Source organism: Choloepus didactylus, chromosome 27, assembly GCF_015220235.1.
Source record: "Choloepus didactylus isolate mChoDid1 chromosome 27, mChoDid1.pri, whole genome shotgun sequence".
Taxonomy (NCBI): domain Eukaryota; kingdom Metazoa; phylum Chordata; class Mammalia; order Pilosa; family Megalonychidae; genus Choloepus; species Choloepus didactylus.
This window is the reverse complement of record NC_051333.1, coordinates 14,500,163-14,515,920: the sequence shown is the minus strand read 5'-3', so window position 1 is coordinate 14,515,920 and position 15,758 is coordinate 14,500,163. Positions and strand designations below refer to the sequence as shown.

The 15,758-nt window shown below is 50.0% G+C and overlaps 2 protein-coding genes across 4 annotated transcripts; both read left to right on the top strand.

The window, feature by feature from the left end:
- Positions 1-59: 59 nt before the first annotated feature.
- Positions 60-14,451, top strand: SNRPA (small nuclear ribonucleoprotein polypeptide A). 3 transcript variants are annotated; one of them, XR_005214431.1, is made up of 9 exons: positions 60-145; positions 590-684; positions 3,466-3,638; positions 5,570-5,749; positions 7,673-7,846; positions 8,481-8,569; positions 9,626-9,863; positions 14,216-14,326; positions 14,408-14,422. XR_005214431.1 is itself a non-coding variant. In XM_037820493.1 (7 exons), the coding sequence occupies exons 2-7, from the start codon at positions 612-614 to the stop codon at positions 9,783-9,785; spliced, it is 849 nt and encodes a 282-aa protein (XP_037676421.1). In that variant the 5' UTR covers positions 60-145; positions 590-611; the 3' UTR covers positions 9,786-10,010. The 3 variants fall into 3 exon arrangements, 1 of the variants encoding a protein (XP_037676421.1); XR_005214430.1 differs by having other exon boundaries at positions 14,216-14,451; XM_037820493.1 differs by lacking the exons at positions 14,216-14,326; positions 14,408-14,422 and having other exon boundaries at positions 9,626-10,010.
- MIA (MIA SH3 domain containing) lies at positions 14,200-15,568 on the top strand. Its single transcript, XM_037820494.1, has 4 exons — positions 14,200-14,326; positions 14,408-14,541; positions 15,039-15,149; positions 15,464-15,568. Exons 1-4 carry the CDS (start codon positions 14,200-14,202, stop codon positions 15,485-15,487), a joined length of 396 nt encoding a protein of 131 aa, XP_037676422.1. The 3' UTR covers positions 15,488-15,568.
- The last annotated feature ends 190 nt before the right edge of the window (positions 15,569-15,758 follow it).

Here is a 15,758-nt window from a genome sequence, read left to right as displayed (position 1 = left end):
CATAAGACTCGATCTGATTGGCCAGGCTACGTTTCTGCGTCGGGATTGGTTTCTAGAAAGGCAAAGGCGGGGCCGGGAAAGGAAGCTTTGTGGTCCAGCTTTAGGAACACAGTAGGCGTCCCTTGTGGGAGCTGCGGCCCTGTTGGTGAGTAATCTTGGGCGCAAGGCTGCCGTAGGCGCCGGGCGGGCGGAGCTCTTGGTGCCTGGGCCTTCCCGCACCTCTTTTTGGGAACCTTTCCTGCTGTGCTAGGCCAGGACGTTTCCAAATTCGTCGCCTCCAAGCATAACTGTTTCCTACATCCGGGTCTCTCCTCTTGGGCCGCACGGGCCAATGAGAATCGCCATTTAGGACGCTCCGCCTACCGGACCGCGTGAAGCGTCCTGGGACTGGTAGTGAGAGTCTGGAGAGTTCCCTCACCACGCCGGGAGGAGAAGCCGAGTCCTACCTATGCTTTGTTGTCTGAGCCGTGCCTCCCGCTTTTGCTGACTTCCTTCTGGACGGAAAATCCCCGAGCAGTCTGTTAGGCCAGCACCGGGATAAAGGATTTGCAGACACCTGGGGTTGAAATCACCTTTTTCCTTCTTTCAGCTCTACGTTGGCACCTCGCTCCATGGCAGTTCCCGAGACCCGCCCCAACCACACTATTTATATCAACAACCTCAACGAGAAGATCAAAAAGGATGGTAAGTTCTCAGGATAGTCCGGACTCCAGGCTCTCCTTCACGAGCTGGTCCCTCCCCTCCCCTCCTCTTCCTCACGCCTCTGCCCCGGCCAAACTGTTGCAGTGACTCCTTCGGCCTTTTGCACATGCTGCCCTCTGCCTTTAGCACGCCCTTAGTTCGTCTGACACACCGCCCCGTTCACCTGGTCTCTGTTGTTGGTCATTCGGGCTTCAGCTTACAGGACCCCTCCTCCAGGAAGCCTTCCCTGGTCCTGTAACCCCTCAGATGTCTGCCTCTCACTTCCCGTAGTCCCTGCACATCCCCTATCAGCGTCTGATCACTCTGGGCTCTCACTGTCCGCGGATGGGTCTCCCCGTTCCCTCCACGAGGGCAAGGACCTGGGCTGACTTTTTCACTGTCACCTTCTCAGTGAAAATGTGCAATAATGACTTACTCCCTGTACCAGGTGTTGATCTGTGCACTTCTATGAAATCAATCTGGGATAACATTCAGTTTTCACAGCAGTACCAGGAAGAAGCTATTTTATTCCCTTTTCTCAGATTAGGAAACTGAGACTTAGTAGTGAGTAACTTGCCCGAGGTTACACGGCAAGAAAAGTGGTTGAGGCCACTAGTATGGAGTTTTGCTTAAGAACTCATTTGTTGAAGTCAGACAGACTCTTCCATTTTCCTGAGCATTTTCTTTATTGGGAAACTGGACAAATTCCTAATACCTTCTTTGCATTGATGTTGTGAGGATTAAATTAGTTAAACCTTCATGCAGCACTTTCTTTTAATGGTACCTGGTTGGATAAATGTTAGCTCTTACTACCTCAGAAAATGGCTGGGAAAATCGAAGGACCTTGTTGGGATTAAGTTGGAGATTACCTGTAAGGTTGCTGTTTTACATAACAAAATAAGGAATGTAAATTCCGCGTATGTTTTTAGAGCGTTTTGCCCAGGCAGTTCTGGAGATACACTGGTGACCGAGATAGCCCCGGCCCTGTCTCTCAGAGCCACAGTCCAGTGGGAGAGAGTCCTGTCATCAGTGACAAGACAGAGGAGTCAAGACGGTGAGGGGGTCGCCCAGGCAGAGGGGGCGGGGCTCGGATTCATTCAGCTTCCTAGGAAAGGAGGCATTTTGGAAAAGGCTTCCAGGTAGAGGAAACGTAGGTTATGTATGATGAGAGAGAAGGATGTTCCTGGCTTGGATCTGTGTGTGCAAATGTCCAGGGGCAAAAGAGCCTGGGGCATTCTGTGAACTACAGATAGTTTTGTGTGCCTGAGGCTAGAAGGCTTGTGCATCATGGAGAAGCTTTTGTGAGCAGTGGGCTGTTGGCTCCTGGGCCCTTACCGGCCATATGAGGTGTCAGACTTTGTCCTGAGGTCACTGGGGAGCCAGGCAAGGGATGTGGTCAGTTAGTTGTGAAAAATCCTCACAGCTGTGGAGGGTGATCTGGAGTGGGTGAAAGGGACGGCTGGAGGCCGTGAAGTCCAGAGCCCAGTGAAATGACTGAGCCCTGGACTAGGTTCATGGGGGTGGAGGGATGGAAACATAAAACCAGAAATGTTACAAAGATCATTTTTGGCTTATTGCTTCAAACTACTCTTGCCTCCTCCTTCCCACGTCTTCATTCCTTCCTTCATCTCTTTCACCAGACATCTTCAGCTCAGCTACCTTGTTTACATTAGATATTGCTATCTTTTTTAGGCCTTGGTGGGAAGACAGGTCCTTCCTTGATTTAGCTTAAATCCTGCTTGCTGCCTGTCGAGTGAGGCAGTTTTCCTGTGCAGTGTGGTGGAGCTGGGTTTGGATGCACTTGGGTCCTTGTCTTGGCTCTGGCATGTTGTCCCAGCAGTGCCTTCCTCTCAGAGCCTGTTTCCACTTGAGTAAAATTGGGAGGGTCGTGGTTGCTAACTCACGGGATTATTGTGAGAATTTAGTCAAGTTGTTTCCATAAAGCACTTAAGTGTGGGTGTGTTAGTTCAGGCTAGGGTTTGTGGAGACATTGTGTGGTGGAGTCTCCACTAAGCCTGAGGCTGTTGTGGTAAACAAATCAAGACAGGCTTATCCCTCCTCAGAGGGAGAAATGAGTAAATAAATAGAAGATGTCAGGATGTGGAAGATGTCATGAAGAAAAAGGAAACGGGGTAAGGGAAGGAGGGAGAGTGATTGGGGGGAGGCCATTTAGACAAGGTGGTCAGGGAAGGCCTCAGCGAGGTGGTGACAATTCTGCTGAGACCTGGGTGACTAGAAGGAGGCAGCTGGGCAAGTATCAGGGAAGAGTGTTTCACCAGAACAGCCGGTGGGAAGGTTCTGAGGTAGAATCGGTGTGATACCTCAGGAAGGTCTGCGAGGCCAGTGTGGCTGGAGATGAGGTTGAGGTGGAAGTGAGGTTAGGGAGGTCAGCCAGGGCCAGATCATGAGGGCTGTGTCAGGGTGCCAGTGACAATGAAAAGTGCTCACATTTGTTGAGCATTTACTGCATGCTGGGAGCTGGTCTAAGCCCTTGGCATGTGTGAGCTTTTTTTTTTTTTTTTTTCCCATATAACTGTCACCTGTGGGACAGGTGCTGTTGATATTCCTATGTCACAGAGGAGTGCCCCAGGCCCTTGAGTGCTTTGTGGCTGCTGCTGGTTACTTGTTGTTGGGTCTCGAGGGGTTTACTGACCCACGGCATTCTGTGTAGTCTGTCATTAGGCTGCTATTCTCCCGTCTGGGCTATACTTCTCTGAAAAAGGCCACTAGGGCATGGTTCCCAGGCATCTGGTCACCCGTGAGTCTTTCCTTTCTTTGCTGCAGAGCTGAAGAAGTCGCTGTACGCCATCTTCTCCCAGTTTGGCCAGATCCTGGATATCCTGGTGTCCCGGAGCCTGAAGATGAGGGGCCAAGCCTTTGTCATCTTCAAGGAGGTCAGCAGCGCCACCAACGCCCTGCGCTCCATGCAGGGCTTCCCCTTCTATGACAAGCCCATGGTGAGCATTGGGGGTGTGTGTGTGGGGTGCGGGCCTTGACTGTGCTTGTGATTGTGGGGAGCTTATGGGAGGCACCTAACCTAGCCTGGATGTTCTGGAGGGGCTTTCTGGATGAGGCTAGATGAGAAGAGTTCCCCAGGGAGGAGAAGGGGAGAGTGTTTAGAGGTGGAGGCATGGTGTGGACTAGGGCCCGGAGACCAGGAGCCCATGTACTTGAGGAAGTGGTCAAGTTCCTTTGGCTGGTGCACATGGTGGGAGGGGACAGGGAGGGCACGGCCCAGAAAGTGTGTCAGATGTCAGGTCCAGGAATTGGATTTTGTTCTGAAAGTGTGCTTGATCCCAAGGGTGCTTGGGAGCTATGCTGTGGGGTTTAGGGAGATGCCTTTGGCAGCTGGGTGGAGGGTTGCTAAGAGGAGGGAAACCAGGATCCAGCTGCCAAGGTGAGGCTGGGTCAGACTCCCAGGCGGGAGGGGACGAGCAGGACCAGGATGGGGACTGTGGGATGGGAGAGAGGGATGGGTTGCAGACGTTTGGGAGACCAAGGAGGTGGCCAAGAGGTCTCCAGTCTGTGGGAAGTGAAGAATGGCTTCAAGTCCCTGCCCTGCCCTGGAATTCCTGGCATATTGCTGGCTGTGGCATCTTTGGTTCTCTGGGCCTTTCCACTTGTCCCCCAGTGTTTGGGGTTTCACTGAGTTGGAATATACCTTCCTGGATCCACTCCCTTGGGGAGGTGACAGCAGGTCTTGGTGCCTGCAGGTCCCAGGCAGGTCACCTCCATGTGGGAGGGGCACATGGAGATAGTGGGAGCCTGGAGCATGCTCCCCTCTGCCTGGGGAGGGCCATTGCTTAGCAATTCCAGCTGTATTTGAGCCCAGAGTTGCCACATCTTCCAGTTGCCTTTATGAGCAGCTAGGAACTGGCTTTTTAGTTGTACAAACCATACATTTTTACATACTCCCCATTTCTTTTATGTGCCACATCACTGCTTGAATCATCTCGAGCACTCAATTACGTGTGCGTTCTCTTGGGAAGTCCTGTCAAGTATCCTTCCAAAACGTACCCAGTGGCTGTCCGCTTCTCACTCCTCCACTGCCGCTGACCTGGTTCCAGCCACCACCATCCTTGCCAGGACTTTGGCAGCATCCTGCTCACTCCCTCCTGTCCCGGCTCCCCACGAGCCAGCTCCACGCCACACTCAAAACACTCCACGGCTTCCGTCTTAGGAGAAGATGAAGTCCTCCCCACGGTCCCCTGTTGTCCTTCTGATCTCATCCCTTCTCCCCGTCATCCATCTCAGCCTCCTGCTGTTCTCGGAGCACTGTTCCTGCCCAAGCCCCTCACGTGACTGTCCCCTTTGTTAAGGCGGCTTCTCCCAGAGACCTCCGCCTCCCCGCCCCCCGCCCCGTGTCTGCACAAATGTCGCCTCAGCGTGCCCTTTCCTGATCACCCCATCTGAAAATTTCAGTTCTCCCTAGTGCTTCACACCCCTCCTCCAATTAATTTTTTACTCTTTATTTTGTCCTCCTCCACTGAAGAAACTCCATGAGGCCAGGGGTATCTTTCTGGTTTTTTCACTACTAACCCCCCAGAGCCTAGGACAGGGCGTGGTCCCTGCTAGGTAATCTGTAAAGATCTGACTGAACGAGATGCGGTGTGGAGGCCTAGACTCTGTTCTCGTGTGACTGTGAATTTCCGTGCACGGTGCGCCTGTCCTGTATCATCTCTGCAGGCTTCCACCCTGCTTGCAGAACAGGTAACTGTTCTGAGCACTTTAATTCGTTTAGTCCTCAAAACAGTCCTTTAAAGTTGGTAATATCGCATTCCCCATTTTACCAGTGAGAAAACTGAGGCCAGGTGATTTCCATAATGTTACTCGCAAGCTCCTGGCACTGAAGTTCAGGCTCTTAACTGTTCTGCTCTTGGTTCTATAGCGAATCCAGTATGCCAAGACTGACTCGGATATTATTGCCAAGATGAAGGGCACTTTCGTGGAGCGGGACCGTAAGCGGGAGAAGAGGAAGCCCAAGAGTCAAGATACCCCAGCTGCCAAGAAGGCTGTGCAGGGTGGGGCGGCTGCCCCCGTGGTAGGGGCCGTCCAGGGGCCTGTCCCGGTAAGCCAGAGACAGTGTCCCTCTTGCCACCAGCCCTTCCTTAGTCACGAGGGACACTGGCTTGGGGGCAAGGTGGGAGGGAGTTCTCCTCTTGGGGATTCAGACTGCTCCCTTTCATTTTTCGATCGAGATTGTGTGTCTGTCTGGGGATTGACTACTGGGATGACAATCTTTACCCTGAAATGCCTGTTTCATGTGTCTCAGGATCTTTCTCTCTTTGTGGCTCATTCTCTTTATTTCTGTCTCTTTCCTTGACCCTGATTTTCCCCTTCTGTGCCTCTGATAAGTCAGTGTATATGTAGAAAATCCAGAAGACTTGACCGAACAACTATTAGAATTAATAAGTGAATTTAGTAAGGTTCCTGAATGTGTCATGTGGAAAAGTTGGTTTATATCTATATACTAGCAACAACTGAAATCCAAACAAAAGAAAATACTATTTGCGGTAGCACCTGGGAGTAAATCCAACAAAAGGTATGCAAAACCTTTGCATGAAACTACAAAACATTGCTGCCGAGAGAAATTGAAGAAGACTTAAACAAGTGGATGGGAAGACACAATATCGTTAAGATACCATTTCTCTCTAGATGGATCTGTATTTTAGTACAATCCAATCAAAATCCCAGCAGCTAATTTTCCAAAAATTGACAGGTTATTTCTAACATGTTTGTAGAAAAGCGAAGCAAAGGTAGAATAGAACATAGCTGAGGACCTGCACCATCAGGTGTGCTCAGTGTTGTCTTGTCCTACCAGGTGTCGAGACTTTTCTAAAACTGCATCAAATTAATGTGATATTGGCATAAGGGTGTAGACAGTGGGACAGACTGGAGAGTCCACATGTGCTTGTTGCACGTATGATTTATGATGAAGGAACCACTGCAGTTCAGTGGGGAAAGACTTTGTTCCTGGTAAATGATGCTGGGCAAATTGGTTGTCTGTAAGGGGGGGATCATAGCCTTATCTAGCTAGCTAGTTGGAGATGAATCATAGACCTGAATGTGATAGCTAAAACAATAAAGGCTCCAAAAGAAAACAGGCAAATGTCTTTTTAACCTTGGTGATGGCGTGAAAACTAGAAACTTCCTGTTTTCTAGACAGGATACACAAAGCACATTCTATGAAAGAACAGATGGATAAACAAGAGTCACTTACTAGGTTTGTCTCCATGTCATCCTTTCTGACTGGGTCATGCTGTAATTGTCCTGCCGACTCACCAGTTACTCTGGACTCAGTGGCGATGTCTGGGTATCTGTTTGTCTTCTCCACTGTTATCCCTGTTCCCTCCTCTGGGCCCAGCTTTTTGTCCATTTTTGACTCTTCAGATTGTGGCTCTTACTCTGGCACCTCCTAGCTCCTCTGTGCGTGTGTACTGTGTGCTGACAGGCTGGCTGTCCCCTTCCCTGACTGCCACCCTCCCCCTTTCTGCACCTTCCCTGACCTTCCTTTTTTAACTGTTTTCCACTGTCTTTTTTTCTCTGTCTCTTCAAGTCTTTGGGTCTATTTCTTTCTCTGATTAATTTTCTTAAAGTTTTTTTTTAGAAGCAAAAGTACCACAGGCTAATTATAACATGTATTTCCACCGCTTTGAATGAACAAGTGTCAATATTTTGATTTTTTTTTCCAGCCTTTTTTCTGTTCATATATCTATAAACAAACTTGGGTCATGCTGGCTAGAATTTTTCTATCTTAAATTTAAAAAAAGTTTTTTTCGTTTATCATGCCCTTGACCCTGAGACTGTTTTGCCCCATCTGTCTCCCTTTGAGTGTCCTCTCCAAGTGTGGGTGTTTCTGCCTGTCTCACTGACCCTCACGCCCTGGGTTTCCTCTCTTGCCCTTTCCACCTCTCTGCTTCCTGCTGACAGCCTGATCCTCCTTCTTCCCCCTGCTGGCCCAACTCAGCCCTGTGCGTCCCTCTCTCCGCAGGGCATGCCACCGATGACGCAGGCACCCCGCATCATGCACCACATGCCGGGCCAGCCTCCCTACATGCCACCCCCTGGCATGATCCCGCCACCTGGCCTTGCCCCTGGCCAGATCCCACCAGGGGCCATGCCCCCGCAGCAGCTTATGCCGGGACAGATGCCTCCTGCCCAGCCCGTAAGTGTCCTAGGTCCCCCAGGGGCTCCGGCCTCCTGGTCACTGATGGATATCAGGTGCCCACTCCTCCAGGCTCTAGGGCTGGGGTGGGAAACAGAGCAGACCCAGCCCCTGCTCTCTTGAACCTCTTGTCCTAGCATGTGGGCACTGTGTTGATACCAGCTAATTAGTGCTGTGAAGAACCACATGTAGAGAGTCAGAATGCGGGAACAGAAAGGGACCTGTGGGGCCTTTTCTAGGTCAGGTGGACTGGGCGGGCCTCTGAGAGGTGGCAGTGGAGTAGAGCACCCTGAGGGATGAGGAGGTAGCAGTGGGGTGGGCCTGGGGGCGGGTGAGGATTTGGCATGTTTGTTGGAGGAAGTTTGGAAGGTCAGGGTGAGGCTGGAGTGGAGCCAGCTTATGCACCAGGCCCATTCTAAGGCTCTAGCGATGGGGTGACCATCAAAACTGCCCTCTTGTGGCTGCCCTGGTGGGGCAGGGGTAGGGGATGGGGTGCGGCCAGATAGGCAGCAACATACAGAGTGTCAGGTGGTGGTAAGTGCCAGAAAGAATTCAGGCAGGGTGAGAGAGGGAGGGCAGGTAGGCGGAACCAGTACCCCCCACTAGACTCATGGGTTCCCTTCCCTCCCTGCAGCTCTCGGAAAATCCACCAAACCACATCTTGTTCCTCACCAACCTGCCAGAAGAGACCAACGAGCTCATGCTGTCTATGCTTTTCAACCAGTAAGTGGGGCCTTCTGGCTGGGCGATGGCTGGAGGGTGAGGGCCAGGAGGTGTTGCCGTGGGGACGAGCCTCAGAACTCTGCCGACAGAGCCCTGCCTCGACTGTGGGAGGGAAGGTGCCCGAAGGTGTAAAAGGAGGTGCTGTGGCCCCGGAGGGCAGCAGGGCCAGGGCTTGCCTTCTCTGGGGGGGGGGGATTGGGGGAAGGGGTCCAGGCTCTGGGCCTCATTCCTGCAGTGATTCTTACATGAGTCCCCAGGGGGCTTGAATGGGACAGTCATCACCGTGTTGGGTTTGTGATGAGGAGTTGGAGGCCACCTGGGAGAAGGGGTGGGTCGGGTGTGATGCTCACAGTGGGGTTCTGTGCATCAGTTAGAAGGAATAGAAAGAGTAGTGTGGAGGGTTTTGGATAATAGTGCTAATGGGAACACTTGGGATTCAATAAATAGAAAAAAATACCATAAATACACCATGCTCACAGAGTAACACACATTTTGTAAGAATATTAGTGAAAAAAGGCTGCCCAGTGAACATGATGATGGTTGCCTCATGGCAAAGGAAGTAAGGAATGAGAAAGGGGAAAATAAAGAAGTGGCCGATCATAAGGGTTAAGAGAGTAGTTAGTTTTGGAGGGTGTTATGATTGGGGCAGGATGTGGGGGCTGCAGGATTCTGTTTCTTGGCCAGGGTGGTGGTTGCACGGAGGTTAAAATTATTCTTTGAACTGTGTGTTTCCATTCAATGTACTTCCCTTTTTAACTTGACACTATATACATTTGAGACTAGTTAATTCTTTGTTATTGGGGGCCGTCTTGTGCATTGTATTATGTTTTGCAAAGTCTTTGGCCTCTATTCAGTAGCTGCCAGTAGCACCACTGCTCTCAGCATGACAACCAAAAGTGTCTCTAGATGCTGCCAAATGTCCCCTGTGGGCAAAATTGTCCCCTGTTGAGAGCACTGGCTCATGTCGTACTTCACATAATGCTCGTAAGTATTAGAGAAAATGTGGTGGTCGATAGTGGGCCTGGATCCCTAAGGTCTGTCCTTCCCTTTTCTCAGGTTCCCTGGCTTCAAGGAGGTTCGGTTGGTCCCCGGGCGGCACGACATTGCCTTTGTGGAGTTTGACAATGAGGTGCAAGCAGGGGCTGCTCGCGATGCCCTACAGGGCTTCAAGATCACCCAGAACAATGCCATGAAGATCTCCTTTGCCAAGAAGTAGCACCTTTCCCCCATGCCTGTGCCTGCCCCTGCCCCCGTTCTGGAGCCACCCCTCTCCCCTTGGCTCAGGCCCCTGAAGGTAAGTCCCTCTCGGGAGCCTTCTTCGAGCTGTGTGTGAGTGAGTGGTCGCCACACAGCATTGTACCCAGAGTCTGTCCCCAGACATTGCACCTGGCGCTGTTAGGCTGAAATTAAAGTTGTTTTTTTGAGGTTTGGTTTTTCATAACCATTTGTTGTTTTTATTTTCATGCCTTCCGTCGTCCCCTTCTTTCCACATCAGCACTTCCTGGGTGTTTAGATCTCCCGGCATGTTGGGGTTTGCAAACTTGGGAAGCCACCAAATAGTGTAATGACATTGTTGAAGCTTAAGTCACCTGCCCTACTTTGGCAGTTTTCTATTTTGTCTCAATTGGTGTTCAGGACAGGGAATGGAAACTGAGGTTGCCATGTACAGTGGGACAGGTTGAGTACTGTACAAGGGTGCCACCTTTAAGGGCACACCAGTCATTTTGTAGGTTTGTGTATTCCAGCAATATTCTAATGGATGAAAAGTGTCTGAGAAAGAAGTTTTTCTTCACCTTTTCGTAATATGCACAAAAGTGCCTTCTGTCCTAGTAGCAGTCCCACAAAAACCACTCGGGCAGAGTGGAGAATGATCCAGTACTTCAGGCAGAGATTCAGTACAGGGAGTTGGGTGCTCATAACATCATACAAAGTCAGTTTTTGAGACTTTCGAGTTCAAGTTTACGGCCCTGCAGCTTAGGTGGCCCAGACTGGCTCGATCACACATGTGACGCTGCCTCCCAGATGCCCGAGCAAGGAGCGTGGCCCCACAGTCTCTCTGACCGTGCTGGCCAGCCGCCCACCAGCAGCCTCCGGAAGGTGGCAGAACCAGCTTCCCTCCTGTTCCCTAGCTGCAGGGGAGTCAAGGAAAGGTAGTTTCTGGTTGGGCATACATATACCCAGCTGAAGCTATAGAAAAAGGGAAGATTAAAACAGGGAGACTTCCTTGGCAGTTTTCTGTCATACAGCTGTCTTGGAAAACTTTAAACCAACTCAAAGATATTACTTGGAACCCTTTCTAAGACCACGTGACATTTGCCAGAAGTAGAAAATAATACAAAAATAAAGGGAGTATTTTAATTTCCGTCTGGCTATTACGTCCTGGAAAGACCGAGCCGAATCCTGCTCTGTTAAAGTGGAACATAAGCAAGCATTAGATGTGATACAGAGAGGAGAAAGGGGTTGCTGTCTTCACTAAATGATGTCATGTTATTGCACCTGGCAAATGGAAACATCTGGCCCTCCACACTGACGGTCACACACCTACTGGTGAAGTTGATGGATTCTGTGGTCAGGTGGTCCTTGTTTCTCCTCTGGGCTCGAGGACTCCCTAGCAGGTGATGTCCCCACCCTGGGCTTCAGTTTCCTCCTGTGGGAAGAGGAATGCCTCTTCAATATCGTGTTGGGGTTTTATTCACAGAGTCCCTGCCCAGCCCTCCTTATGCACACACAGACTACCAAGCACTATGTAAGCACTCAATAAATTCAGCAAATATTGCTAAGTAGCTGTTATGTGCTAATACTCTTAATAGGCATAGCACATACCAGGGTGAATAAAACAGACAAGACAAATGAGCTAGTTTTGGATGCTGTCCTGATGAAAACAGTGTGATGTAATGGTGTGTGGGGGAGCTGAGGAGCAGTAATGGGCCCTCAAGGAAAGGGGACATTGGAGTAGGGCTGTTGTCTGTGCTCGGGTAGCTGGGTGCTGGGTGTGTTGAGATCATTTAGACCCAGACTTCACCCCTGAGGAAGCCCCAGCTCGGGAGAGAATTCTGGGAGAGGTGGACCCTGTGGAGAATGATCCTCAGTATGGATCTGAAGCACAGCTTAGAGTTCAGAAGTGGGTTTGAATCCTTTTCCACTTTCTCATTCTAACCTCTGGCAAGTGACTAAACTCCTCTAAGCCTCAATTTCTTCCTCAGTGGTACGGAAAAATCACAGCTGAGGGGGCAGCTTTGCAGAGGGTGGTCAGTGAAGAGCCAAGCTGAGAAAGTGACCTTTGAGCTGAGCCCCAAGTGACCCGAAGCAGTCTGCCATGTGAAGATCTGGGGGAGGTGCAAAGGCCCTGAGGTGGGGGTGGGCTCAGGGTTGAGGACTAGGAGGAAGTGAAGCCGGTTACAGCACTGTGTTTTGCATAACTCCAGGGAGCACTATTCAGGTTGTTTTAAATAGAATTGTGCTAGTCAGTGGCCCTGCTTATGTGGCCAGGGAGGTTAGCATGGCCAACTCAGGGAGGCTTCAAGGATCATGATATGAAGTTTGGGTGTGGTAGGCAGCCTCTAAGATGACCCCCAACGTTCCCTGCCTTAAGTGTGAGCTGGACCTAGGAACTTGCTCCAAATGAGTACAGCAAAAATGATGGATGTCGCTTTTGAGATTAGATTGCAGTCGAATCTGAGGAAAGCCAGCGGCCATGTTGTGAGCTACCTACGGAGAGGTGCGTGTGGCAGGGAACTAAGGGAGGCCTGCAGCGGTTGGCCAGTGAGGAACAGAGGCCCTCAGTGCGGTTCCCGCAGGGACTGAAACCTGCCAGCAGCCACTCGAGTGAACTTGGAAGTAGATCCTCCCCGGTCTAGCCTTCAGATGAAACTGCAGCCTCGTGGGAGACCTTGTGCCAGAGGTGCCAACTGAGCCATGCCTGTATTCCTGACCCATAGAAACAATAATAAAGTCTGGTTGCTTTAAACCAGTAAGACTTGGGGTAACTAGTTTTGCAGCAATTGATAACAAATACATTGAGCTTCGGCAAATGAGGTCATATCTACCCCTACCTTGTTCCTTCACCGATCATATGGGACCACAATCTCCATGGCTGATATTTATTGTGTTCTCATTGCTAAGTGCCCTTAATACTTCATGAACAATCTCATCTTTATCCCTGCTGTCTTATGACATACTTGTTTGCTTTGGTTTTTGTTTCTTGATGAATCTCCAGTGCCTAGGTCAGGAACTAAGCATTTGATGCTCTCAGTAACTATTTAATGAAGGAATAATTTAAAAAAAAAATATTTTACAATGGAAAGATTCAAACCCACATAAAAGAAGATGAATACCCTACCGAATTCCCATATTCCCTCTACCAGCTTCACCTGTTACGAGGTTGTGTCCAAATTATGTTTCATCCATCCCCCTAATCACTTTCTCCCCTTCCTGGACTATTCTGAAGCAAATTCCAGATGTCCTATTATTTTAAAATCACTAAATTATATCTATAAAAAATAAAGATGTAACGACAGTGGCATGATTATACCCATAAGGAACCAATTAAACATCATTAAATATCCAATCAGTGTGCAGAATTTCAGTATTTTAATACACAAAATTGTATACTCTTTGAATCAGGAGCCAAGTAAGGTTCACACATTGTGACAGGTGGACATGTCCGTTATGTTGTTTTTAACAGGCCATCCCTCCCTCAATATCTCTTAATTTTCCCCTTGCAGTGTATTTGTTGAAGAAACCAGGTGGTTTATCTTAACAGATATTCCCACAGTCTAGATTTTGCTGATTGCATCCTTGTGATGTCACATATTCCTTTGTCCTCTGTGTTCCCTATAAATTGGTTAAATGTGTGTGTTTAACCCTGATAGGAGTCGTCTGAGGTAGGATAGTATAGTGAAGAGTATGGGCCTGGAGCCACATCTAGCCCCTTCTCTTCCTAGCTGTGTAACCTCAAACAGCTTCCTTGGCCTCTCTACACTTCCATTTCTGTTTAAAATGGGGTTATAATAGTCCCAAATTGAAAGCATCAATTTGAGTTAATAAATTAACACATTAAAAAATAAAAATATACAGGGTGATTGCTCAGTAACTATTAGCCATTAACTATTAGATTAACAGTGATCACTGGGAGGACGTTGTCTAGCCTAAGGCCAACAAACTGAATTCACTCAGTACTTGAGAGCTGGGGCTGTGGCTGGCAATCAAAGGGCTGCCTGTTCTCTCAACCCTCAGCACAGGAAATTCCAAGATAGTTTTCTATGCTGGCTCCTCTGGTTCTGTCCCTGGAGGGGAAAGCAGAGGAGGTCAGGAACCAAAGCAGACTCAAGAGAAGATGGAATTGAATATCAACTTGCCTGCTTGGGCCTCTGATTGGTGAGGGGGTGGCTGGTACTTGGAGTGGTCTGGGCTGCTTTGGGCCTGTTATTTTCTTGGGCTGGCAGCCCTCACCCTGTCCTTGAAATGGTTCTGGCTGGGTAGCAGCCTCTAGTTGGTGTGGATGAAATTTGGGACCAGGTTTGGGCGGAGACAAGACGGAGAACACCGGGTTCCTTGTGCTGCTGGAGAGAGGGAGCCTGGGAGGAAGTTGGAGACCCTGAGCCCTCTGGGTCTCTTGCTTACTGTCTACCATGGCTTGGTCTCCAGCTTTCCTCGGTGTCATCGTCTTGCTGTCCACCTTCCCACGGCCAAGTGTGGAGGGCCGCCCCATGCCCAAGCTAGCCGACCGAAAGCTGTGCGCGGATGAAGAATGCAGCTGTAAGCTTGGGGAGGGGGCATTCAGCCTGGGGTGCTGGCCCTGTCTGTGGGTGCTGTCACTCCCTTCTCTTCCTTCTCCAGACCCCATCTCCATGGCGGTGGCCCTTCAGGACTACGTGGCCCCCGATTGCCGTTTCCTGACCATACACAGGGGCCAAGTTGTGTATGTGTTTTCCAAGCTGAAGGGCCGTGGGCGGCTCTTCTGGGGAGGCAGTGTGAGTCTTGTCTCCCCAAAGAGGGGGTGGGGGAGGGGACTGGGATGGGAGTGGACCCCAAGTTTCCACCTGAAGGGAAAATCTGAGGGAGTGAACTGAATTAGATGGAGATTTTTGGAGGGGGATATCGTGACCTACTTTGTTTTTACTTCGTTATAGCAATTATGGGGCATCCTCCATGGTGCTAGGTTCTGTTCTAGCCACTGAAGATACAGTAGTGAACAATCCCTTTTATTCTAGTGGAGGGAGGCAATGAACAAGTCAACAAAAATGCCAGCAAATATGTGCTGCTTTGAGAATTAACATAGGGTGACTGGGTCGCCAATTTATCAGGTAGTCAGGTAAGGCCTCTGAGCAGGTGACATTTAAGCTGAGATTTGAATGATGAGGATGGAGCTGGCTATGTGGGGATCAGAGGGAAGAGAGAGCGCAATGGCCTTCAACAGGAAGGAGCTTGCTGGCTTCCCAGACTGCAGCTTTTAACTCCTCTTCCCCAGGTCCAGGGAGATTACTATGGAGACCTGGCTGCCCGCCTAGGCTATTTCCCCAGTAGCATTGTCCGTGAGGACCAGACCCTGAAACCTGGCAAAATCGATGTGAAGACAGATGTGAGTGTCCTCAGGGACGTGCAGGGGGAGAACTGGAGGGAGGACCCTTGGGTCAAGATGACTGGCACAGATGGCTTCTACCCTTGGCTCCCCCATGGCCTAGTGCTGGGACAAATTCTTTCCCTGCCCCCGTTTTCTTACCTGTAAAGTGGGGAGTGGTTCCAAGCCCTGTTCCAGTTGGGAGGTGCAAAGATGAGAGGGCTCTGGGCTGACTTGCGTGGCCCTTGCGGGGCCAAAGCTCCCCTGCAACCACTAGATCCTTTGAGATGCCACCTCTGCTTTTCTCTGCGCTGTTTCCCTTTTTTCTTTTTCAGAAGTGGGATTTCTACTGCCAGTGAACCCAGCCTACCGCTGTCTGCTGTCTTCCTTCCCCTGCTTTATGCAAATACATCAAAGTGCAAATTGTTGATGTCTGTGGTCTTTGGGGTGGGGTAGGGATGTTTAAAGGAAAGGTTTCTGAACCCAGCCAATCAACCCGCTGGATGTGGTAATGTCAGTGGTTGTTAGGCAGATTTTCACTGATGACAAGCCATTTGCTCCAAGCTGAGTACCGGCGGCTGGTTCCTAAAGTTAGACATCGGGCACGAGCAAATGAGAAGACGGAATAAC